The sequence below is a fragment of the Oryx dammah genome, unplaced genomic scaffold, assembly GCF_014754425.2.
Source record: "Oryx dammah isolate SB20612 unplaced genomic scaffold, SCBI_Odam_1.1 HiC_scaffold_14, whole genome shotgun sequence".
Classification (NCBI taxonomy): Eukaryota; Metazoa; Chordata; class Mammalia; order Artiodactyla; family Bovidae; genus Oryx; species Oryx dammah.
Window position 1 is genome coordinate 23,308,206 of NW_024070198.1, and position 26,434 is coordinate 23,334,639.

The 26,434-nt window shown below is 55.0% G+C and overlaps 1 protein-coding gene and 1 non-coding gene across 5 annotated transcripts in view; both read right to left on the minus strand.

Annotated features, from left to right (window-relative positions):
• Positions 1 to 26,434, minus strand: part of SH3PXD2A (SH3 and PX domains 2A) — a 259,112-nt gene that overhangs the window by 62,406 nt on the left and 170,272 nt on the right. For 2 of the 4 annotated variants that reach the window (XM_040254322.1, XM_040254320.1), the window contains exons 6-7: positions 26,189 to 26,217; positions 5,750 to 5,794 (exon numbers count right to left, since the gene is read on the minus strand). In XM_040254322.1, coding sequence (XP_040110256.1) covers positions 5,750 to 5,794; positions 26,189 to 26,217 — 74 coding nt within the window. Of the gene's footprint in view, positions 1 to 86; positions 1,420 to 5,749; positions 5,795 to 26,188; positions 26,218 to 26,434 lie in introns of those variants that run through there. The other 2 variants (XM_040254321.1, XM_040254323.1) reach the window with 2 other exon arrangements.
• Positions 22,991 to 23,063, minus strand: TRNAC-ACA. Its single transcript has one exon. It is a non-coding gene; the product is annotated as a tRNA-Cys (tRNA).

Below are 26,434 nucleotides of genomic sequence, written 5' to 3' on the forward strand. Positions count from 1 at the left end.
AGCGCCAGCGCCTCCGCTGGAGAGCCCAGCCCGCCCCCCGCCAACTTTTCCTCAAGTTCGGCTCCACTCTTGCCCCTCGGGCTCACCAAGGCGCTGCCACCAAGCCCACGGGCCTGGCACCCAGGGACTGGCTTCAGGCTGTCGCCTCCAGCCCCGCTTCCCGTCGGAGCATCGTCCGGCCTGGCTGCCGCCCTCCAGCCACATGGAGACCGACGCAGCGTCCCTCTGCTTTTAAGCTCTGCTGGGGCTTGTGGTCAGGCTCCCGGAAGCCTCCCGCCGCCCTCTCCTGGCAGTTTCAAGAGCTTGAGGGGTCAGAAGGTGGGGCTCAGGGGGAGGAGGGCAGCAGGCCCGAGGTGCCCTGGAGCGAGCAGCAGCTCACTGGACTGGTAGGCACTGGACCAGTGCAACAGGCATTAAGCAAACACTGGGCTGGAAGGTGGACAGACCCCGTGCATCCCAGCTTACTGGCTGTATGGCATTGAATGTCCAGCTAAAACCTCTCTGCACCTCACTGTCGTCATCACTAGGGTGGAGTGGGGAGGACCTAAGCACCTAAGATGACACGTGACCAGCTAGGAGCTGAAAGGATCCATGAACCAGAGACCCACTGGTCACCTCCTACAGAAAGCTTTCCCAGACCCCTCCCTTCTGATCTCCCTCGAAAAGGGAACTCCTAGTATACGTCTTAAACTACGTGTCTACTGCCCCACACATCTACCAATCTCCTGAAAAGCTGGGGGCTTCACACCACCAGCCTGGCTATAGAAATGGCTGAGAGGGTCCTCGGGCTCCACACGGCCCCCTTGGTGCTTCAGCCCGCAGTCACATTCCCCACATGCCTGAGTCTAACTTGGCAAACGTTCTATGCCAGGCACGTACCCTGCTGCATTTTTATCCTCACAACAATCTTATTACGTTCCCATTTCACAAAGGACACCTCAGAGACCCAGAGCAGAGGCTTGAGCCAGGCCACACAGCCTTCATGGAGAGAACCACATTCATTCCACGTTTTAAGTTCAAGCCTGTCTTTTTCTGTTACAGAACTGCTCCTGATTTGTTTCCAGACATCCCATTCTCCTCACAACAAACCTCAACTTGATCCCACAAGATCTGGGGAGCTTCTAAAGAACACGGATGCCCGAGCCCCGTCCCCAGAGAGGCTGATTTAATTGGTCTCAGCTAGTTTTAAGACCTCTGCCCTACAACCTGTGGTTCTCACACAGAGCCAGGGTGAGGAACACTGCTTAGATCTCTGGGTCTTTCCCTTCGAGAGGCTCCATTCAACCGAGGGCAGCGGGCGATGTTGGGGAAAGAAATCCACCTCCCCTGCCAGTTTTCTCCCCTGAGGTGAGGACCCTGATGCCCCCACTCAGCCCTTTGGAGAAGCAGGAGGGACCCTGTCCCAGCTGAGGCCTGCCACATGGCTATGCACACGCACTACCCCAGGCCCCTCCAAAGCCAGGATTGGGTTTCAGGCCGAAATGCAACCAACAGCTGGGCAGCAGGGCCGGCCTGGCTCTGCACTCAGATGGGGCCAGCCTCTGTGCCTGCCCCTGCCAGCCAGCCGGACAGAGGCAGCGCTGGGCACGGGGCTGGCAGAGACCACTTTCCACTGTGTCCCTGGAGGGGTGGGGGGTTGCTGGCAGGGCACCCCACACAAAAAGGGCCAGTCCCCAGCCTGTGGGACACAGAGGATCCCTTGCCAGTTTGTGGGAGAGGAAAACTCAAGGTACAAAGAGAAGATGGGAGTTCTCCAGCTGGTTAGAGAGCTCCATAGCCCCAAGAGCCCAGATGCCGACCATTAAGAGGAAACCTTCCTTAGTGCCCACTCGGGATGCCCACCTAGCACAGATCACATTGCTGTCTCAGCAGAGCCTCAGAAGGACCCAAGAGTAGGCGCGTGTTAGCGTCCCATTTCACACACAGGTAGACTAGGGCTCACGAGGCAATTTTCTCAAGGTCATACAGCTGGGCTCGAACCCCTGGGCCTACCTCACACCGCTGCTCATTTCCGGACTTCTGCCCTGCATGTGCCACTGCTCCTGAGGAGGGCTCTGCCTCATCCAACCCCAACACGCTTGGCAAATAGTCAGTGCTTACTGAATTTGAGTTAACTCACGGGAGAGAGTGAAGGACAGGGAAGCTTGGTGTGCTGCAGTTCATGGGGTCACAAAGAGTCAGACATGACTTAGAGAACAACAGCGATGAAGACTGGAGTGTGGGTTTCTTCTCCACTGCGGCACCTACTGACCAGACCCACAGTGCCCACTCTATAACTGTCGGGTGAAATGAGTGAATGAATGAGCAGATGGATGAACAAGGTGATTTAACGGCTTGCTTTGAGCCAATACAGATACACCAAGCAGGGCCTCACCTCCAAAATTTGGAGAAACTACAAATTCTGGAAGGCAGAAAAGGGGAGATGGGAAAACAGAGGCTGGGAGAAGTTGAGGAGTCATGGGTTTGAGGCCAAAAGCTGTTTGAGAGGGTAAGCAGGGTGCCGGGGAATGGAGAGACTCACTTTAATCCAAGCCAAGGAAATCTGAGGCTAGCTTTCAAAGAGGGGAAAAATCCACACGCTGCTCCCACCTCCACCCCAACCCTTGGAAAACTGGCCTGAGCTTTCTGAAGACTTGACACTCTGGGACATAGGTAGAAAAGTTAAGAAAATGTTCTCCAGGCATTTCAGAGCACTGAAGACAGGCAGTGGCCTGCAGGTTAGGGGACAAACAGATGAACACACAGACAGACACTCTGTCTTCCTGGCTGCCCCCCCACCCCCACCCCCCCCAGCACACCCAAGCCCCCTGCTCACTCTCTCTGGCATCTGCCTCTTAGGGTGTTGCCTCTTAGGGCTGCCCGGGCGGGTGTGAGCTGGGAGCAGGTATCCGGATGAGAAACCACTCGGCAGGCGGGCCTCTGGGTGATGTCATCCTACAGAGGCCGCTCTGGATCGCCTCCCAGCCCAGGCCTGGAAAATCGGGGGCTGAGGGAGTCAGCCCGAGGGAGGGGGAGATGCAGTGGAGGGAGCCTCCTGTCTTCAGATAGGAAGAGTTTGGCGGAGGCATGGAGAAGGGGAGTACTCCTTTTAGAGAAAAAAGCCCCTCTTGGATTGGAAGGGGACTTTTCGCTAGCGTCTCCTCCTCCATCTCATTTTCGTGCCTTTCTCAGAGCCCCTGGCTGGATCTGCTGAGGCTCTGGCAGTTCCCCAGAGCCTTGCCCCACGCCTGCCTCACACCTGCATTCCTTCCGCTGCCACCTGGAGGGACCCCTGGCTCCTGCCTGATCTGGCTGCTGACTTTCAGACTTCTACACGAGGCTATTGCCAAATCAGGCTCCCACACCTTCGGTGGGTCCCTGCTGACGAAAGAAGAAATGCTACATTCAAGCTCAGTCTTTCTTGACAGCCTGAGTTCCCCAAGTTCCCTGACACACAACTCCTCTGACCCAGGCAACATTCAACACACCACACTCTTCCAGGCAGGTTCTTACATCCAAGCCTCTGCTCCAGCTACACCCCTTGCCTGGAATGCCTTCCCCTTTACCAACCCCAATTCTGCCTGACCCTCCAGCAGCCCCCCAGTCACTCAGCCATAGTGCTTGCACTGGATTTTCTTGTGGGGCACTGCTCCCCAACTAGACCATGTGGTTTAGACAAGAGTGGCCCTGATGTGGGTAGACAGACACCCCAGGACTGGGGCCGTGGGACACGGCACTGGACACAGTAATTGCCTGAGAGTCATGACGCAGAGGCATCCAGCTGGAGTCTGAGGGTCTGGTCCTGATTTGTCCTTATTGTTAACAGCTCTGTGACCTTGCAGAGGACACTTAACCTCTCTGAGCTTTAGCTTCCTCACCCATAAACAGGAACAACAACAGTACCTACTCCGTGGGGTTGTTCTGAGCATGGTATGAAGTGACAGGGTTAATACCCTATGTAAACTGTAGACGGTGTTTATAAAGCAAACAGGAAACGGGAGATTTGGGGAGGAAAGGAAGGGCTTAGGTTCCTCTGAAGACTCAAAACCAGCAGGTAGGTTAGGGCAAGGGCCACAGGCGCCAGGTGAAGTTGCCATGGCTCTGCCCCTTCTCATGCCTTTCTCAGACCTCACCTCCTGGCAGGCAGCGGGCATTTGCCAGCTGGGCCCACGCATGGGTGGGTGCCCGCCTAAGCAGCTCAAGGCCCCTTATCTACAAGGGTCCCCAGCATCAGCCCCTTACCTCTGAATTTCCTGTTTCACTGAGCCTGCCAACATTCCAGATGGGGAAACCAAGGCCAGCCCAGAGAGACCTGGCGACTCGCCCAAGACTCCGGCCCTGGACCCCCAGTCTGGCTGGTTTCTACTGGCCCATGTGGCCTCCCCTCAGCCCCTCTCTCCAAACAGCTGGGCCTCATCCTGAGAAGCCAAGCCCTACAGTGGCCCCACGCCCTGCTCCCCATGCTATCCACGACCCCCCAAACCCTGGGCGTCCCACCAAGGTCCCTTCGGTCCCTCACAACGGATTCCTCCCAGGCCGGCCTCCGCCTGCTGGCCTCTCCATAGGCCCTCGGGCAGCCAGGCCATACGTTTGGTGAATAAAATGTATTGTTGTGGGCCAAGTGGGCTCTGGCTCACTGGCTCAGGAGAGGGGAAAGAGGGCCGGGAGCCCAGTGATTAGCTCAGGCCGAGGCCCTTGTCACAGGCAATGCCAGAAGGATGGCCGTGAGGGGCCTGGGACAGGCAAGGGGTCCCCCGCCCCCACTGGTATGTTCACTTCCCCTTCGCAGCCTACAGCTGTGTGAGGATGGGGCTGGCCCAACCCCTTCCCCTCGACCTCTGACCTTTCTGTTTTGGGCCCCAAACCCAAGCCTCACCTCTGCTCTCAGGTTTGGGCTGGGAAGGAGGGCCAGGTGGCACTCATAGAAATGGAGAGGCTTCTAGAAGACCTTTCTGGAAATCCCCGTCCCCACCTGACACCACCCCTATCTCACAGCTGAGAACATTGCTCTCTAGGGTTTTCTGCCATCGTCCAGTAACAAGGCAAAAAGCAAGCCTCTGACCCTGGGCCCAGCCCCACCTGGACACAGGGCACCAGCCCAAGTCCCTGAGGCCATCAGTGGCCAGGCAGCCCTGGGTGTGGAAGGTCCCTGAGACCAGAGGCAGGTCCAAACTCTGGATCCCTGGGGCACAGGGGCTGTGACTTCATCACAGTTACAGGACTCCCCACACCCCTCACCGGCCACTGTCTCAGCTGGGGTGTGGGGACTCCGGCTCTCTGCCTGGGGTTAACAGCCTGGAGGGAGGCTCATCACCTTCAGCTGGCCCACCTCACACGGGTGGATGGGGATGGCAGTCTCAGTACCGCCCGGATACTTTCTGTGTGCCAGCTCCGAGGAGATGTTGCTGAATCCGCTTAGGGCGGCTGGAGAGGTTACGTAACCCGAGACCAGGACTCCGCAGAGCCGGGATGTAAACCCACACATTCCGGGTCCAGGGAGCATCTGCTTCCACATTGTGCTGTGTGGTCATCACCCCTCAAAGGGCTCCAAGGCTGGATCTGGGACCTAAAAAAGGGTCGACGGGAAGGCAGAGGGGAAGGCCAGCGGGAAGGACAAGAGCGGGCTGAGGAGACGCCAGCATGCTGACAAAGAGCTGCCACACATCACAGGGAAGCAGGCAGAACGCAGCCGGCGGGCACCGGCTCCCACGCCCACACGCGGGGACACACATGTTCACATGCATGTGCTCACACGCACACCAGGCGGTACCTGTCACGTCCTTCTTGGGAGACTCAGCCCAGCTGGAGAGCCACACTTCCGAGTCCCCCCCGAGAGCAAGCAGCAGCAGGAGAGGAGAGAATCAGAGGAGGAGAGAGAACCGTTAGGCAGGCAGGAGGTCCACCGGCGAGTGGTTGCAGGCGCCGCATTGGGCCAGCGGCGGAAGGCGGGGGAGGGGAGGGGAGTGATTTCCTGGCCCTGGGACGGCTGCTGGGCGTGGGCCGGAGTGATTACAGAGGCGCTGGGACGCTGCCGGCCAGGACGGGGATAATGAGGTGTCTGCAAAACGCAGGAATCCTCTGGAGCACAGAGAATCCTCCACAATCCCGGCCTGGAATAGGGCCCGTGGGTTATCACTGCCCTGGAGAAGGCAGCCTGGACCTTCCTCTCTAGCCACGTGGGTGGCTGGCCCCACAGGGCCTGGTGGCTCCAAGGATCCTCACCAGGCCAGCAGCCTCGGCAGGCTGGGCCTGGAGCTTTAGCTATCAGGGCTGGAGAGCCCAAGGCCAGTCTCCAGCCTCTGGGCACCTCACCACTGGGCCTCCATGTCTTGTCCAGCCCTTGCCCAAGCCCTGGTGGCTTAGATGGTAAAAAATCTGCCTGCAATGCAGGAGACCCGGGTTTGATCCCTGGGCCGGGAAGATCCCTTGGAGTAGGAAATGGCAACCCACTCCAGTATGCTTGCCTGGAGAATTCCATGGACAGAGGAGCCTGGTGGGCTACAGTCCATGGGGCCGAAAAGAGTCGGACACAATTGAGCGACTCACACTTTCTTTCACTTTAGAAGACAGGCCCTGGCAGAATGGAAAGAAGCTTCATTTTAAAAAGTCCCAACTGGCCCACCCCCAACTCCAACACAGAAGAATGGGGCCCTTTAGAAACCAGAAAAAATGAGGGCTCTTGACAGGCTCAGACAGTCATGTGGGATCTGGGCCTCAGTTTCCTCATCTGTCAGATGAGGTTAAAAGTCATCCTGCTGCCAAGAGGAACAAAATCAAAGCATCTAAAATAACCAAAGATCATGAGATGTGAAATAGTAACACTATGAGAAAAAAAGCTCCTAGCCTAATCAATGGTGTGAACATTTCTAGACTATCACAGGGTCAGCGCATAACGCTGACAGTTTACCTATAGGGTAAAGTGGCTTGCTTACACTCGAAGAGTCCTTGAGCTGGGTATGCCTCATTTTACATGGGTTGAATCTGAGCTCAGACAAGGGAAGGAACTGGCCTAAGTTCCAATGAGGCCACAGTAGTAGAGCAGAAATGGAACCAGGTCTGGGACACCCCAGCTGGTGCTTCCTCTACTGAACTGCTCACTGGTTCCAAGCAAGAATAGCATTGGACGCAGTGGCTGCAGTGGGAAGGAAATGTGGAGATGCAAGTCTGAGAGGCAAAGCCTTGGACTGCTTGCCCAGCGCCAGCCAGGAGAGCAACCTGACAGACAGTCGCAATAGTCATCACAGCAGTGACACGTATACAGCACTGACTGTACACCAGGCATTGTGCCGAGCACTTTACATATAGTAACTCATCTATTTTTCACAATAAACCTACAATAATAAGGAATTCCCTCCATTGTGCAAATGGAGAAAATGAAGCAGAGAGGTTAAGTAACTTGGTCCAAGATCACACAGCTAGTACAGTGTCCATCTCTTGTGGCTGGGAGGGGCCTGGCACTAGCTTGCCCCAAGGGGGTGAGGGTTCAGGCTTCAGTTCATAGCTATTCACCATTTAGAGCACCTGACTTTCCCTCGCTCAGCAAGCCACCTTCCAATTGCGGGTGGGCTCCCCATGTAGACCTGGGAGCCTGGCCCTTCCAGAGTTCACTGTAAAACCAACAAAGTGGGACTCTACTGGGGAGGTCTGGGGAGGTCTCTAGAGTCTGTCTGAATTTAAATCTAGGCTTTGTGCCTTTGACAGAGTCACTTAACCTCTCTGAACCTCTTCCCTGGGCATATCCCATGAGCTTGGTTTGGTCAGCTTTCGGGGAGCAGGAAAGTCAGACTCCTGGAGCTATGAGGATGAGAACCAGATGGCAATAAGATACTAGATGACCAAGATGCTGGCACCCAGAGTTGCCTATGAAAGAGCCCGGGTCAGCTGGAACTGGGGGGAGCGGGACGCTGGGGGAACTACACCCACAGACAAGCATCCTTCGGCCAGAGTCTCTTACCGGGCCTAGCAGCAAGAAGCTTCCTGGGATAGCAGGAACCCGGCTGGCCCAGCTTTCACACCCTGGTAGGGCCATGACAAGACAGATACACTCCAAGGCAAGAGGCGTTCAACTGCTGTAGCTGAGTGGGTCCGAGTTTAGAACATGGGGCTTCACTGTCTGGAGCCAGATCTTGCTGGGCTATGACTTCTTGCCACTGCGCCCCAGATAAGACCCAGTGGGCTGCCACCCAGTAAGGCCACCCTCACCCCTCACCCCCTTGGGGCAAGCTAGAGCCAGCCCCCCCCCCCAGCACCATCCAGCCCCACTCAGCCCTGGGGGAGCCAGCTAACAGGTTGCCCACACCTCTCTGCATCTCTGCTGGCTTCACTACTCTGTGCACTTTCCTTTGGGTTCTTCAGGAGGAAATGTTTGGGAAGTGCTAATGTCTGTCAGTGAGCCAAGGGAAATCATTTGGCCTGAGCCTGGTGAACCCAGGAAGAGGTGTTCTGCTAAAACAGGTGGTCGACAGACTTTCTGCAAAGTGCCAGAGAGTCAGTATTTGAGGCTTTGTGGGCCATGTGGTCTCTGTTGAGACAACTCACCTCTGATGTTACAACCTGTAGAGGAATGAGTGAGCCGTGTGCCAATAAAGCTTTATTTACAAAACCACATGGTGGGCTGGGCTTGGCCTGTGGGCAGTGATTTGCCAACCCCTAGGCTAGGAGACGTGAATCTGAGTGAACTCCGGGAGTTGGTTATGGACAGGGAGGCCTGGCGTGCTGTGATTCATGGGGTTGCAAAGAGTCGGACACGACTGAGCAACTGAACTGAACTGAACTGAGGCTAGGAGATCGGAGAAGGCAATGGCACCCAACTCCGGTACTCTTGCCTGGAAAATCCCATGGACAGAGGAGCCTGGTAGGCTGCAATCCATGGGGTTGTGAAGAGTCGGACACGACTGAGCAACTTCACTTTTCACTGTCATGCACTGGAGAAGGAAATGGCAACCCACTTCAGTGTTCTTGCCTGGAGAATCCCAGGGACGGCGGAGTCTGGTGGGCTGCTGTTTATGGGGTCGACAGAGTCGGACACAACTGAAGCAACTTAGCAGCAGCAGCAGCAGCAGGCTAGGAGATGAGGTTGTCAGAGAAGGGGAGCTGTTCCAAACCCCCAGGAGACAGAAGTGGGTGCTGCTGTGGACTAAATACTCACAAGGCCTTTGCCACTTGGTTGATCTTTTTTCAGTTGTCATCTTGAAGGGTCCGATGCCCTTCCAGGCCTCTGGGGCATGGGCATCTGGGCAGGCCAGGACCGGTGGACAGGAAGAGGTCTCTTGGCCTCTGGAAACAGAGCCCCCACGCCTAAACGTGGAACAACCTGAGCTCATGCCCACCCCCTCCCCCCTCAATAAGCAGGCCTTTCCTCTTTCCAAAGGAAAATGGGAAGCGGACCAGAAACGAGCGTGTCTTTAAAAAAAAAAAAAAAAGTCTTTTAAAAACGTGATTTATTTCCCAGTCCCCGAGATCCACAGAATTAACCCAGTTCCGCGGCTCCCACCCCAAATCCCACCCACCCTTTGCAGTGTCTTCTCTCCAGCCCACCAGAGCAAGCCCTCTCCCAGGGTGGAAAGGATGCTCCCCCCTCCCACCTCATTACAATGAAAGAGGAGGAGAGGCCCCTGGCTCACAAATCCTGGCCCCCCAGCCAGGAGGCAGACATGGCTGCAGGCTCAAGGCTGGGAAAACGGCGAGATGAAGGGACAGGGTGAAGGAGCAAGAGGCAGGCGCAGCCAAGTGAGCAGCTGTGAGTGACACAAACCAACTGCTTCCGGTCCTCCCTGCTGTCTCTGCCCCCCATCTCTGGTGACAGAACCAAGGCCCCTAAGAGCAGAGTCACGGGGCCTGGTGGAACGCATGGGGCATGAACTGGGAATCTGCACAGCTGGTTTTGCTGGCTGTGTGACCTTGTGCAAGTGGCCTGACTTCTCTGGGCCAATCTGCAAAATCAGGCATTTGGGGCCCACTGATCTCCAAGATACTGGGTTCATGGTCTAAGCTCTTCCAGGGGAAAACCGCTAGGCTCCATAACACAAGTGTACCACAGCTGAAACAAATCTTTCCAGAGAATCAGACTGCCTTTCCTGGGAAAACCACTTGAACACATGCTCAGTATATGAAACTCCAATGAAGCAGGCCAACAGTTCAGGTGACACATAGGACAAAGAGGAACTGGAGCAAGAATTTTTAAAAAATCTTGGTTCTTGTGCTTTCTCTGCCACTTTAGTTCACTGATTCTGGGCATTTAGCAAATCTCCAAGCCCCCTTTCCTTCTGAGAAATGGTGATAAAAATATCTACTTCGTCTTCTTCTTTCCAGGGTTGCTTTAAGAGCAAAGTGGCCTAGTGCCTGTGAAAGGTTCCGGAGCAGGAGGAATTAGGCCTCTGGATACAGAAGGGGAGTAGGTGATAGGGACAAAGCGGGTGATGAAAGCAGCGTGTGCCTGGGAGACAGGAAACGTGGAGACAGGGTCCCTCCTGAGGTCACCCCACAGGAGGCGGGGGTCCCTGCCACAGCCACTCCTCCTGGCTTACTGGCAGCAAGAATCCAGGCCCAGAGGAAACCAGGTCAGCAAGTCCTGACACTTAGGTGCTGAACCTGACTCGGGTCAAGTCCAGGTGGTTATGAGAAGTCAAAGAACAATACCTCAGGGGCCCCCAACTTTAAGGATGTTCCCCTCAAACACATATACGCCCACGGACTACATTATAAACACCTGGGTAGACTTCAGTTAGGAGAAAGACTCCTATTGGTTTGTAATAAGGTTTCTTTTAATGTTGAGTAACTCCAGAGCAGTGAGATTTGGGTTCAGTTTAACCAAATCTAGTCTCCAACCATGCTTCCAGGAATCCTCCCCTGGTGTAGAGCAAGTTCCACCCATCCAAACTAATAAATCCAGAGTGGGCTGTGAGCCCAGGTGGGAGAGACACAAGAACAGCCAGCAGCACAAACTCCTTGGAGAATGAAAACAACCAGGGGCTGAGGGGAACCAGGGCAGGGTCACCCGCCTTATCGGCTTACATGGCCCCCACCCTGGGCTCCTGGGACGGGAGGAGGAGCTGGACCCCTGCCAGGAGTGAGCACTCCACTGTCTTCTCTGCGTCCTTCCCTTCTGCAGTATCTCAGCGTACTTGAACACCCAAGACCTCTCTCTTCGGGAATTCTATTGTTCGTACCTCCCTGCAACCCCGAATGGATTTCTAAATATCTGTGGTATTCGAGTCTTTTCTCTGATTTTGTACAAGGGAACTATACACAGGGTTAGATTTCTAAAGTTTCCTATGGATTCCACATGCTTCTTTTCCCTTTTTGACTAGGCCACCAGGGAACTCAGCCACTGCTTTGAGGCCATCAACTAATTGTTCTTAGTCACTCAGTCAGGTCTGACTCTGTGACACTGTAGCCCGCCAGGCTCCTCTGTCCACGAGATTTCCCAGGCAAGAATACTGGAGCGGATTGCCATTTCCTCCTCCAGGGGATCGTCCTGACCCAGGGATTGAACCCGGGTCCCCTGTATTGCAGGCAGACTCTTTACTCTCTGAGCCATACTAGCCCTGTAATTTAATAGTAGAAGGAGAAGGAACTCCTTTTTCGCTAGGAGACCATATATCCCTGTTGCAGGCAGTGCCCTGTCATAGGCATGAAGTAATTCAAATCTTTACCAGAGCCCTCCAGGGCTAACGGGCCTTCACAAAGAAGTAGCAGCTTGACCTACATGATATATGGGGCCTGAAATAGGTCATCATGCTCAGAGCAGCGGAAACAGGCACGACAGTGTAAGTGGCATGAATGGCATCCAGAAAAAGCATGGCATGAATTGAGACGGCCAAGACAGAGAGCAAGTAATAGCTCAAACATGATTTCCAGTCCCAAGTCACAAAGGTACAAGTTGGGGACGGTTTAGTGTAAGGTGTGTGAGCTGCTGCCCACAGGGGGTACCTTTCTGCAGCTTGCTCCAGGGTGAGTGGCAGCCTCCAGCTCGTCATCAGTGCTTAACAGTATGAAAAGATCATATCCTTGGACCGGAGGGGTAAGGGATCAGTGCTGCTACAGTCACACAGCCCAGCCCCTTGGCCCTGCCTCTGATGCCCACAACCTCTGAGGCCGGGCTAGCTTCAGGGCGGTGTGACGTGCGACCCGCCCTGTGCTTGCTTTAACACTCTTCTGTCCCTGGTTTGAGATGTTTAATAATTTATGAACAAGAGGCCCCATAAATTATGTAGCTGGTCCTGCCCAAGGTCTGAGGGTTCTGAGCCAAAGAATTCTGAACTAAACAAACAAGGCTGGAAGGAGCATGTAGGGACTTAGGACCAGAGAGAAGAGTGCCTAAAATCACACAGCAAGTGAGCGGCAGGGCTGAGGCTAGAACAAACATACTACTTCCCACTTCTGTAACATGCAAGACCGTTTGACGGGCACTATCTAGTCTAATCCTGATGACAATCTGTACTTCACAGATATAGAAAGTGAGGCTCAAGAAAGTTAAGGTTTTCCCCAAGGCTCCACAGCAAGGAAGTGATGGGTCGGACTGGAGCCCAGGCAAGCTGGCGGGAATGGGGAACAAAGGGGTATAAAAACGGGGGACCTCATTTTCTGGTTCCACCACTGTGGCCATTGGCCAAGGGAGGCTCGTTTATTTCTGTTGGGCTTCCCTTGGTAAACACAGCCATATTCCTCTCATTTTGCTCTCAGTAGGAAGGGGCCTGCCTCCTTCCCTGGAACCCGCCTTTCCCAGAATCCAGAGTCCATGTGGGGGCAGCCCAGCCTAGCGCAGGAATGCACTACTAAACCGCTGGCCACCGAGCCAGGCGGTCAGAGAACAGTCAGTCTCCCGGCTCAGGTGGTGAATGGGGTGGAGGGGGCCGTGCTGGAGCCATTCCAGAGCCCCCTGGGGACTAAGTCTAAGGACACCCACACAGAGGCCAAGGTTGGGGCCAGCAGAGAGAGCCCAGCCCAAGTGGGTGTGGGCAGAGAGGCCAAGGCAGCTGCCCAGGGGTCTGCCAGGCAGCCCTGCCTCCTCCTTCTACCCCGCTCTGAAGACCCTCAGCTTCCCGGTTCAAGACAGGTGTTGTGGTCATCAGCTGCGCTGTGGGCGGACAGAGAGGCCCTGTGTGGGGAGGTCTCCTACAGCTGCTGCCAGACCCCACGGCCGCCCCTTGGGGTGATGGCCTCCCCTCAGTTCTCTGGCCCTCACCTCTTCCCACGCCAAGGCACTGGTGTGCATGGAAGACACAAACTCAACACTGTTCAGAGTTCCCGGATCCCAGCCACACCCTCCTCCCTGGGGTGGCCTGCCTCGGTGGTCCTTCCCCACTCACTAGGCTATCCCCTCTCCAGTTCTCCCGCCCACCAGCTCCCCGGGGCAAGGCCGGTGAGAATGAGGCAGTAGCAACAGCAGAAACAGAGGCCCAGAGATGAAGTGAGCGGCTGCTGGGTCTCCAGGCCCCTGCCCAGCAGTCCAGCCCCTCCCCTGGCTCCGTCTCCACAAGAGCCTGGAGAGATGGCATAGACAGCAATGGGCCCAGCACTGACAACCCCATCCCAGGGCCACACAAAAAATGCAATGCCTTCTTTTCTCCAGACTGGACTTCTGCCATCAGATTATCAATGAATCCACTGCCAACTATCTAATGAGCATTTACCACAGCTGGAGGCTCCAGGCTACGACCCACTGACTCTCCAGCCTCGGGGATGGGGCACAGATATTTCCAATCAAATACACTCTCCCAGGCGTTCCTGACTGCTTCAGGGGTCATGGAGGTTTGGGGGAGCCTGTTTGGCTCCCTCACCCACCCGCCTGGCACCACTGAGGCTGCCACTCAAGAGTATCATTATTGTCCCAGGCTGCTCGGACCTGACCATTGAACAGGCTAGAGCCAGACACCGCAGGCAGGGCTGGGTGCGGGGGGATGACGCAGCAAGGCTGAGACCTGGAGGCCTTGCATCTGCTGGACCCCACCTCTGGAGCAGGGCTCACAGTGACATCTGGCTGGACACTGTCAGGGGAGGCTGGGGTGGGATGAGAGAGCAGGGACTAGGGGCTGAGTTCACTTGTGGGGTTGAGGATGACTCCCTTTTCAAGGTTTGCAGGCCGCCCTCATCTCGCCCTGGGCAGGGTCTCTGTGTTGTTCACTGTGCCAACTGCCTCTAGAATGTATGGATAGCACTGTAGTCCTATCAAGCATCTGAAGAGTAGGTGCTTCTTCAAGATTTGTCACTAGTTTCTCCAACCAGATCTGAAGTTCCGTCGGGGTCTTAACCCTCTCAGCCTCCTCACGGCACACTGAACACAGCAGGCAGTACCCAGAAAGTCCCTGGTGGCTGATGGAAGGACATCCACTCAGTGCACCCAGTCCCCGAGGTTTCGTGGGGAAAGTGAGGTCTGGCTGACCCCACTGCTCCAGGGCCTTTTTGATCCCCAGGGCCCTGCACTCCCTCTAGCCTAGGTTTTGGCTGGGGTGGCCTGAGACACATGCAGGCATCCTCAGGCTGGGAAAGACCCTGAGCCTAGTTGGTGCCGCACAAGGTAACTCACGGGCAGGCCCCCAAGCCCGGCAGAACATCCCTGGAAGCTGCAGGCTTCCAGCATCTGCTGTAAAGCCCTTCAAAGAGATTTTAAAAAATTATCCATGAGCAATATGGTCTATGGCAAGATGGATGTTGCAGGAAATGGGAGTCTGAGCAAAAACAACTGGCTTATCTATGATGTCTGGTGGGAGCAGGGCTCAGCAGAGCTCGGCACAGCCTCCCACGGTGTGTGCCTGCAGCCTTAGGCCTCTCCTCACCCCTATCCCGCTCCTGCTCTGCGTGGGTCTGGACCAATCCCCCGAGCTTTCAGATGCCACGTAAACAGAGAAGGCTATGTGTGTGCACGCGAATGCATGCATGCTTTCTCTTTCTCATACACACACACACACACACACGCGCGCACACACACATAGTTTGGGAAATCCCCACATCTGGCTCTCACGTGACTGAGCTGTGCCCAGGAGGCCGCAGCTGGGAGGGTCAGGAGTGTGCAAGCTCTCTGGGGGAGCATGAAGTTAACTCTTTGGCACCACAGCTCTGGGACTCCGAGGGAAAGCCAGGGAGGAGACCAGTGCTCAGAGAGCCCTGGAGTGGCTCACTGCGCAAGTGTGGGAAGGTGGGCCACTTCTCAGGGTCCCCCTGGTCTTCACCTGTGACTTGAAAGGCCTGCTCTTTCTTTGTCCCTGTCAATCCAGGCCAACCATCAGCTGCGAGACCCAGTAGATGAAGATTCCCTCCCCAACAGAGACCCATCTGTCAGTCAGGGATTTAATGAGCCCTTCCTAGTGCTGGGCACCTGGCTGGGTGGGTTGTGGCCCTGGAATCGTATGGAAATAGGGCACGTTGCCCCCAGGAGACCACTGGAAGCCACAGTCCTGCTAACAATAAGGAACAGGTCAGAGGGGCCTTTGGTCTTTGGGGCAAGTTCTCTCCAACTCAGGCACATTTATTATTTTATAAATCAGAACTTTTTTTAGCTTCAACAACTTTAGTGAATGAGTGACCATCTGCAGTGGTATCTCTGAAACAGCACCACCCAGAAGGTATCGGGGGACACGGAGGACACGGAGGACGCGCCCCAGTCCAGTGGCGAGGACGTGGAGCGCTCTCACAGCCAGTGCTGAGCCTGCCCAGATGCCTCTGCAGGCTGCTCTCCCTCTCCTCCAGGCTGACTCATTGAAAACCTCAGGGAACCAGGGGTGGAAGCCTCACTCGGCACCCAACCCCCAAGCAGATCTATGCCTCCCCGTGGGAGGCTCTATCACTCTGCCCCCCATCATAGCACTTGGACATCACACTGTAACTGCTGCATCCCACCTCCCCGACCCAACTGAGACCCAGACCTCAGGACGCCCACCTCAATATCCCTGGGCTTGGACCACAGGGCCTGGCACAGAGGGGATCCTGGGATGTTCACTGGACAAAATCTACATGAAAGCCACAGCCAGTGCCAGGGAGTCAGCTCGAGGTCTGGCAGGAACGCCTCATCCTAGGGAGCCTGATACCAGCATCCATCGAGAAACTCACTTCTTATCAATCTAGCTAGCCCTTGAGGGTTCCCCCACCCCCACCTCTGGCAGAGCTGCCATGAGTGTCAGCGGAGCCCTGGGCTTAGAGCAGAGAGGGCAGCCGAGGTCACTGAAGAAGTTGAGGAAGGGGCCCTCTTACTCAGAACCCTGTGACCAAATGCCAGTGAGCACCTGACAGAGGGCTCCCAGGGCCACTGGGTTCTAGGCAGGGACGGTGTGTGGCCAGACCATGCGGACCAGGAGGCAGACAAGGAGAAACTGCCTGACCCGGACGGATCCGGGACAAAGGATGTTAAAATCTGCCCTGTTTGCAAGATCTCCCCAGGGGAGCTGATGCCAACAGAGACAGTCTTAATTTGGCTCCACTAGCTGTCATCACAGCGTTGCAAGGACCTCACCCTCCTGCCTGGAACAGTTATGCACCCAACCCTGACACACTGATCCAACACTCAGGGAGCCTAAGGTGGCCCAGGGCCAAGGGGGAGACCCTGGATAACAGGAAAGGCAGACACCTGTGGGGGGCTTTTCCTACACCACTGTATCCACTAGCCAAATGCAACATCAGGAGGAAGCATCTTGAAGAGGATGAGCACGGGGAAGTGGAGGGAATTTTTGACATGGCTTGGTTTCCCTGGTACAAGAATCCAGTTCTAATGTTAACAAAATCCATCTTCTTACCAGCTGCTTGGGTCACATGTGTCGATGACAAGATCCAGGGGGCAAAGCAGAAAGAGTTGGGGAAAAACACTTTTTTTTTCCCTCACAAAAGTCTAAGTTTCGCTGAAACGCTGGAAAATTTTTCTTTGCCGCCACATTTCAGGACTGACCAATTATAAAAATGTCACGATCCAACTGAGTTACACACGCCACATTTCTGTTTCTAAACAAAGTAAAGTTCAGAGCAGAAAAAGGTGCTAACACAATAAGTAATGCACATTTCCCCCGAATCTTTGTTTTTCCACTGGCTTTGTCGTTACTGGAAATGTTGCCTCTTTTGTCACATGTTTATAAACCAAAAAGCCCAAGCGGGGATTTGCTGGACCACAATGTAGGCGTCTCTTCCCCTGAAGAAGAAGACCTGGTGGAAACAAAACTGTCCTCTTGACTGCCCCCGCCCCTCACCCCAGGGACATGACCAAATGCACCCTCCAGGAGCAGCCCCATTGAGTCACAGTCCACCCTGGGGGTCCAAGCCTTCTGCCCTCTCACTCTCTGCCTACCCTGAATATGGCCATCAACCCATATGGATGACCCATCCCAAATTGAACCCAGCCTGGATCTTGGGGTATACCTGGGGAGCCCATCAAAGCTGGCTGGTGTTTCTGGGTGCCATCCCCAGAGCTGCTTATTCAATGGTAGATCTGGGTCTGAGAATCTGTGCTTCAACAAGCAGGCTCAGGACTCTCAGCAACACCCCTGGGCCTTAGCACATGCTGTCCCCTTCCAGACCATCTTCCCATCACCCCAGCAGGAGAAGTCAGCTGACAGGACTGAGGGGCAGAAAGAAGCCGAGCAAGCAGGATGGAGGGGATCAAGGCTACCCACCCGCTAGCTGCCTCACTTCCCAGGTGTGAGATATGTCCTCCTAGGGTTCGGGGAGCCCTCCCCTCCCCCACCCCTGCTCCGTGTGTCCAGGCCGGTAGGGCAGTGGGACCACACTGCCTGTGGCCAGACACACACTTTCTCCATCACATCACTGCCACATAGGCTGGTGGTGGAACTGCCAAACCAATCAGCCTCCTTCATTCCCAATTAGTTGGCTTTGAACTTCAGGGGTGACATCAGGCTGGGGACCCAGAGCCACACAAATAAAAATTATTTAAAAACACCAGCCCGGGTGAGATGCGCCAGAAGGCAATGCCTTCACGAGACACGTTCACTCTTGGAACAGGCCGTCGGAGGGTGCCAGGAATGTCTTGGCCGTGTTCTCCAAGCAGCCTGGGCCTTTCTCCCTGAGGATGGATGGCTTGGGCAGAAAAGAAAGCTTTGGAAAAGGTTGCTGATATACTCTCCCAGGTTACCTTTCCAGACGCATCTCCTGCCCTCCCCCTCTTTCCTAGCCCTTCATGTCTGCCAGGCTAGACAACCTCTTCTTCCCTCAAACTTCTCAAACACATCCCAGACTCAGAGTCCTTGCTCAGACCCAGCTCTTCTAACAGGAGTATCTATCTGGTCCCCTCTCTGCTCATACCCACCCCTTCCATCCTCCAGCAAACATCTCCAGCCCCTCCCCTCTTCGCTGGTGCCCCCCCCACCCCACCCCAGCCCCTTCTGTTTGACTCCCATGCATCACAACCCATCCTGGCCCTCATTCATCAATGAATCCCCGAGCACATCCTGCTTTCACAGTTGAGCTGTGACCTCCATGAGGCCAGGAACCGGTAATCACTTAAAAGAAATGAAAGCCTCCAGGGGAGGACTGAAAGCTGCTGTCATCTGCTTTGTTTCTGCCCCTCTCCCTTTGCGGCTGGTAAGCAGGGTGGGCCAGGGTCTGAGAGAGGCTGGCCCTGCTCTGCGTCCTGGGGTTGGGTGGGGGTGCATTCGTCCCAGGGGAAGAAGAGGCACCAGAGGCTTTTACAGACCTGCTTTCTCTGCTTCACCCTGGCCCTCCTCACTCCCCTGCCACATTCCAGGATTTGGTGGGAGTGCCATGAGCAGGAAGCCAGGTTCTGCCTGCCCCTCCCCTTGGGAAGGCAGCGGCCCCTCTCTTAGTCACTTCCTCTGTCAAAGGAGAGCAGACTGTTTTTTTATAGTAGTCAGAACCTACAGGCAGGTTTTGCTTTAAGCCAAATATACCTTATTAAAGACCAAATTCATACAAAGAGAAATGAAAGGATACTAGTCACAGCCTGCAAAGGGACCCTTTACCTCATGAAGAATCTTTTGTGCCCAATGGGTCCCCTCTATGGATACTGCAGTGGGGTTGGGGGCTCTCTTGGGGCAGGCCCTCTCCCAGTCTGTGGAACTCCTGCCAGCAGTCTCCGGAGCCCAGTCCTGCTCTCTGTGGATCCCTCGGATCTCAGGAAGGAACAGACGTCAGTGGAAAGAGGTTTGAATCAGAAGAACCAGATTTGAATCCTGGCTACTTGGCTAGGTGACCTTGGTGACCTGGACCTACCTCCCCTGGTCTATAAAATGGGGATAAGACCACCTGCCCAGGTTATCGGGGGCTGGCTGGCAACTATGAGATGCTGCACACACAGCCTTCCCACTTTGAAAGGAGTCTCTCCTGCAGGACGTAATCCCAAAGTCAGTAGTCCCTCCTGCTTAAGAGCTGCTCCTATTCAGAAATGGCTTAACCCTTGGTGTCTCTTGGACCAGACACTTTCCATGTATTAACTCCTATTCAAGCCTCAGACAACCTGTTGAAGTGCTATCATTATACTCATTTCATAGATGAGCAAACTGAGGCACAGGGAAGTTAAGGACTTGCCCAAGACCACATGGCTGGCAGAGCTGGGACACAGAACTAGGTGTTCCGGCTCCAGAGTCTGTCTTAACTCTACAGAATATTCTGAGACTAAGTTCTGTCTCCTATGAGGCCAGAGCCTCGGCTCACAGAATGAAAATTATGCTTCAAGCCAGGTCCTTTTTAACTCTCAAATCCCCTTCCTTTCTGAACCTATCAATAATTAAAAGAATAATAATGACAGCTGCTATCATTGGGAGCATGCTATGCGCCACCCCCTGCTAATTCAATCCTTACCATTCATAGAGGCAGGCACTATTTTTACCCCTGTTTTCCATATGAAGGCATGAGTCAGAGGTCAAGCAGCTTGCCAGTCACAGAGCAAACACATGGCAGGGTAGGAGCTGCCTGACACCAAAACAGAAATTCTGAACTCCAGGTGACACGCTTCTCTGTCGTCAGACTACAATAATCCTGATCTCATGAACTCCATCCAATGATGCAACCTGTATGGTACTAAAATGGAAGCGGGTGAGCTCCCCAAGTTTCCAAGGAAAAGCATAAAGTAAACAGGATTTCACGAGGAGCATCAACACTGACCTAAAAGAACAAACTTGCAACACACTTGAGCAACCACATTTGAATTTAAATGAGCAGCAGCTCATCACAGGACTCCTGGGTGGGATGCGACCTCAGACACAATCCCAGGGCCAGGATGATCCCAGAGGATCCGTGGACGCCTGCGCCCCCTGGTGGAATTTCCTAGCCACCGGAACTGGAGCCATGCAACTTACCAGAAGTAAGTTGCCCCAGCCCATCTCTTCAGGTCTGAAGAGAATGCCCTGCTCTGGGTGGGTGGGTGGGGGGCTTGGGGGATGGGGGTCTCCTGCAGCAGTGCTCACCTGGGGGAGGCCAATCACCGACTGGCCCAGCCTACTGCTGGGCACGGCACAAAGCCCTCTAACTGCATCACGCCCTCGAAACTGCACTTTCCTGCAGGTGGCTGCTACTCTATTTTCAAGGGCGTGCCCATCACTCGGGCTAGGCTACGATCCCCAGTTATCCAACCACACACTCATGCAGGAATTGCTCGGGAGGTATTATGCAGGGGTGATCAGGTTCAACATTAGCTGGCTTTCACCTGTTACACTTGATACTCTGAGGGGCCCTGGGTCCCTCAGCTGAAATGCTTTAATGGGCAGAACTGAGGTGTTACTGCAGAAGAAATCTCACCTGTGGACTGCAACCGCAGCCTGCTCTTGGGTTTCAGACTTGCCTGACTGGCCCACAATTGCATAAGCCAGTTCCTTGCATGAAATGTAATATACAGTAGCTCCTATGGGTCTGGCTTCTCCAGTTGAATCTGGCCAATACAACAGAAGAGGTGAGGGCATGGAGCTCTGGTGAAGAGATCTGCCCAAGGTCACGGGGCTGCGAATGGGAGCCCAGGCAATGTGACATAAGCTATCCCCCCGGCCCACGCTGCCCTCTGCTGCTGTCCTTGCCCCCTCATTGCCGGTCTCCTCCCCTTGACCATCTCTACTCACTGGTCACAAAGAACCGTTCCGAAAGCTAAGGCAGATCATGTCCCCTCTCCTCAGAATGCCTCAGTGGCTCTTCATCTTTCTCACCGTGAAGGCCGAAACCCTTAGAAGGTCTGATGAGGTCTGAGCTGTTGCCCCACTCCCACATCTCTGCTCTCCCCCCTAACACCTTGACCTCCCCTCCACTCCCCCCAGCCACAGGCCTCCCGGCCATGACTTGAGCAGGCAGAGCAGCACGCTCCTACCTCTGGGCCTTTGCACTGGCTGTGCCCTTGGCCTGGATGGCTCCTCCTTGGGTAACCACGCCACTTCCTTGCTTCCCTGTCCAACAGTACATTGTTGCCTGCACAGTTCATCACTCAGAGCAGACTGTGAACCCCTCAAGGGCAGAAGGGCACATTCCAATCACCTCAACACTTCACTGGCATACAGCTGGTGCTCAATAAGGGCAGCTGCAGTAGCTGGTCTCCTGCAGTGCTGGGTCCTGCTCCCCCACCTGTGTGCAAGTGCTGTGTCTTGACTTGGCAAAGGCCCGGCTCTCCACCCCTAATCACCAAAACTCCTCTTTCCAGACAACATCCCTGACTTGAGGCCGCAGCAACTCTCCTTCCTGACCTGCAGTGTCATTCATGCACCCAGGCCTTCTTCCATCCACCTGCCATTCAACCAGCACCAGGGATTCCTGCTACCCGTGCAGGCCCTGCAGCAAGGTCTCTGCTTTCAAGGTGGTGGGACACAGATAACACAAGAAAACCCACAAGGTAACGAGAGTGTGGTCAGTGACATACAGGGAAGAAGCAGGGTGACCTGAGGCAGGCAGCTAGATAGTGGAGCATGGGGCAGCTTCTTTGAGCAGAAATCTTAAGGGGCCAGCCATGTGCAAGAATAGGGAACAGCATTAAGGCCAGGGGAAACCGCAAGTGCACAGACCATGTGAAGAAATGAGCCTGCTGCATTTCAGGAATGGAAGGTGACAGGTGTGAGAGTGCTGGGTGGGAAGGAGGGGGCAGGGGCAGGGTCAGGGGCAAGGGTGGAGCCCGGGGTGGGATGGTAGGCAGGGGCCAGAGCACACACGGATCTCCGGGATCAGGGGTTCAGAAAGGCACCTTATTTGACCCATATTTGGAGGAGTTCACTCTTTGGCATGGAGAAAGGTGTGCAGGGGCAACGGTGGGAGTAGACAGGCTGAGGAGGAAGCCGAGGTCCTCTGAGGGATGAAGAGGGCTTCTAACAGATGTGATGGTGGAGGTGGGAGAAGGGGATGGGTGTGGAGGTCAGGTGGGCAGGTGAGAGGAAGGAAGGAGTCAGGGATGACTTCTTGATGCTGGGCTTGAGCAACAGGGTGGGTGGTGGGAGGAGGAAGGTTCGAGAAGGAGCAGGTTCCATGGCGGGAAGGAGTGGAGATGAATTTGAGGCTACACTGTCTTCTGGGTATCAAAGTCTCCAGTCCTGCCTCCTCTGTGAGGCTGCCATCTGTCTGAGCACTTTCTTCCTGTTCACCCAGGTCTGCCTCGTAGTCCTGGCTCTGCACTCCACAGGAGATCCCTCCAGGAGATTCTCAGAGGATGAGCCGGGGCTTTGGGGACTACAGTGTGACAAGAGGTGGCCAGGCAACAAGCAGTGGCCAGGCAACAAGCATTTGTGTTTTTTATGCAAACATCCCTGACTGGAGTCACCCCGGGAAGCTTCGTGAGCTTCATCACAGAGCAGAGTGGAACACCAAGCATGAACTCAGACCCCCACTTTGCCACAGACTCCAGGCAGCCACCCTTGGAGACTTAGCTTCTCATTTGTGAAACAGGAATCCCATGAGCCACCATGCAACTTGGCTCTGAGTAGGAAATAAAGAAATAGATATATAAAGTAGCCGGTACATAGTGAAAGGGAAGTTGCTCAGTCGTGCCTGACTCTTTGCGACCCCATGGACTGTAGCCTGCCACACTCCTCTGTCCATGGGATTTTCCAGGCAAGAGTACTGGATTGGGTTGCCAATTCCTTCACCAGAGGATCTTCCTGACCCAGGGATCGAACCTGGGTCTCCTGCATTGTAGGCAGACGCTTTACCGTCTGAGCCACCAGGGAAGTCCTCCAGTATATACTGCTGCTGCTGCTGCTAGGTCGCTTCAGTCGTGTCCGACTCTGTGCGACCCCACAGACGGCAGCCCACCAGGCTCTGCCATCCCTGGGATTCTCCAGGCAAGAACACTGGAGTGGGTTGCCATTTCCTTCTCCAATGCATGAAAGTGAAAAGTGAAAGTGAAATCACTCAGTCACGTCCGACTCTTCGCGACCCCATGGACTGTGGCCCACCAGTACATACTAGGTGCTCACTAAATAATAACAGTAGCTTGCACTTCAGGAGAACTATCCAGGGTGCAGGCAGTGTTCTAGGCAGACTTATATATAGAAGTTTATGTAATTTTCATTATAACCATGATTTGTGTATTAGTCAGGATTCTCCAGATAAATAAAACAGAATATTGATAGAGAAAGAGAGAGAAAGAAGAGAGGGAGGAATTGGCTCATGTGACTGTGGGGCCTTGATGAGCCCACAATCTGCTGGGGGTAGGCATATAGGCTGGAGACTCAAGGAAGAGCTGTAGTTCAAGTCCAAAGGTGCTGGCAGAATTCCTTCTCTTGGGGGAGGTTGGTCTTTCCCTTAAGGCCTTCAACTGATCGGATGAGACCAACCCACATTAGGGAGGGTAATCTGCTTTACTCAAGGTCCACTGATTTAAAAGTTAATCTCATTCAAAAAACATCTTCACAGAAACATCTAGAATAATGCTTGACAAAATATCTGGGCACTGCAGCCCAGTCAAGTTGACACAGAAAATTAACTCTACAAGGTGGTAAGAATAGTATTCCTAGTTTACAGAAAGGAAGACAGGCACAGAGAGGGTAGGAGGAATGCCCAAGGTCTGAACAGCCAGACTCTAAACTCCTGCCATCTGGCTCCAGAGCTGACTCCTTTAACCATGACAGTAAGTGGCCATTATGATAAGCACAGCAGCATAAATTAAATTTCTCCATCCATCCTTTTCCTGGCCTGAGAGTGGAAGGCAGAGAAACCGGGGAAGCTTTCCCTGGGTGGGGCCCTGCCTTGCTTAGGACGCAGCACAGACTCTGAGGCTCAGAGATTGAGGGCAAAGCACCTGGGAGGCTATCTGGTCCAGTCCACAACTCTACGGAGGAGGAAACTGAGGCTGAGAGTAGAGAAGGGACTCACCAGGGGGTCCCAGGGCTTCAGAAAGTGATGAAGACAATAAGTCACACTTCTCCAGTGGTTATTGTCTCCTAGGGACTTTACCGCATTAACTTCTTGAATCTTCTACATGTGAGACAGAGAGCATCATTATCCCTGTTTTTTTAAGGAATGAGGAAACTGAGGCAGAGAGGTCATGAAACTGGTGCCAGAATCTCAGCCCAGGCTCGACCAGTCACTGCATCTCTGAGGTTCGGGGCAAGTTTCTTGGGGAGGAGGGGGTGTACCTGTGTGCTAAGTCACTTTGGTCATGTCCGACTCTTTGAGACCCTAGGGACTGTTAGCCCTCCAGCCTTCTCTGTCCATGGGATTCTCCAGGCATGAATACTGGAATGGGTTGCCATGCCCTCCTCCACGGGATCTTCCTAACTTAGGGATCGAACCAGTGTCTCTTAAGTCTCCTGCACTGGGAGGCGGGCTCTTTACCACTAGCGCTGCTCCCAGGCTTGCCCCTCCTTCCCAGCTCCCCGACCTGGGGCTCTGGCTACAAGGGACCAGGGAGAAGATGTTGCAGTTCACGTTCATGAGGCAGCCTCAGCCTCCTGTTCATGGAGGAAATGCCCCGCCGGACAGCGGTGTGCACACCTGAAACACCCCTGCCCACAGCTGGACACAAGCACATAATCCCACAGCTGGACACAAGCACACAGGCCAACCCACAAATGGCTACATGCCAACACATGGCTACATGCCAACACACTGGCACACACACCTAAACAAGTGAACACATGTCAAGCGCACACAACCCCCCCACACACCCCCTATATAGGACACATCTTTCCTCATCCCAATTAACATACAAGCAAACACTGAAACACACAAAACATAGGAAGCCACATTCAGAAACACACCATGCAATCACAGCTACCCCAATTCACAGCCCATCTTTCACACACAGGCATATTCCTCCACTGATCCAGGGTTCAAAGCACCTGGACACAAGTACCTGCCCACAAGGTGAGCCGCTACTGTGAGCCACCTATTCTTCCATACTTCCTACACCCGCAAGGGCCAGAACCGCCCTCCTCGGCTGTCCACCCCCACAACTCACCACCCCCATAAGTAGGAATAACACAGATCGTTCCAATCCCTTCCCTCCCCGGCAACTCCCAGTACACACTCATCCCTAAATACAAGGGACCACCCTCCCCCAATTAACTGCACCCCGCCCACGTGCAGGCATTTGCCCAGTTCCTCCCCCCACCCCCCCGCGAGAATTCTGACCCCAGCGGACAGCGCCCAGCACACACAGCGCCCAAGGACTTGCCCCGCCGCTCCCTGTCCCCACCCCCTTCGCAAACTCGGGGTGAGCCCTGGCACCTGCGGGGCCAATGCCGGGGCAGGTCAGTGCCCTACCACCCGGTCTCCGAGGGCCACCGCGCAGAGGCCCCACCCCCGCAGCGTGGACCAGGCGCTCACAGTCCGGGGAGGAAGGGCAAGGCTGCTCCTCAGGCATTAGAAACTCACAGTCACTCGGGCACGATCCCCGCCCCCCCCCCCAACACCCTCCAACGCCCTGCTTCCGGATCTCACCTTCTCACGGGGAAAACCCAGCATCTCTATTAACCCTTCCGTGGCTGCCGCACCGCGGTAAGGACCCAGGGAGAAATCTCAGCAGTGCCCAGCAGTCGGCCCCGCAGCCCCAGGAGGAGGATCCGGCTGCACACGTAGCGCGGATCTAGGGGGCTTAGGTCCCCCACTCTCCATGCACCCACTCCCATCAGCACCGGGGAGAACCCGAGGGACGCGGAGGGAGGAGAGGGTGCGAGTGCCAGCGGTCTTAGGGGGCAGGAGCTGGGGATGCGGGCAACAGAAAGGGAGCAGGACCGCGGGGCAGACGGGCGAGGACAAGCCCCCCAGAAAGTCCCCCGCAGGGTCAGAGAGGCGCGTGCACGTAGCGGGAGGGAAGGTTGGAGGGAAGAACGACCGGAGGCTCCCTTACCTGATTTCCTCTTGGAACTGCCGTAGTCTCTGAAAAAGAAGCAACAACACACAGACATGGTTAGGGTCGTGAGGGGGCGCGAGGCTGCTGCGCTGCGGCTGCAGGGCACTCGCAGGCCGGTGCTCATGTGATTCCCGCTGCCGGCGAGCCGCGCGCTCCGCAGCCGCACGCACTGCGCGCCGCGCCAGCCCGCGGGGGCCCCCGCCTGCCCGGCCTCCCCTCCGGGCGCGATCGGCCCGCCCCGCC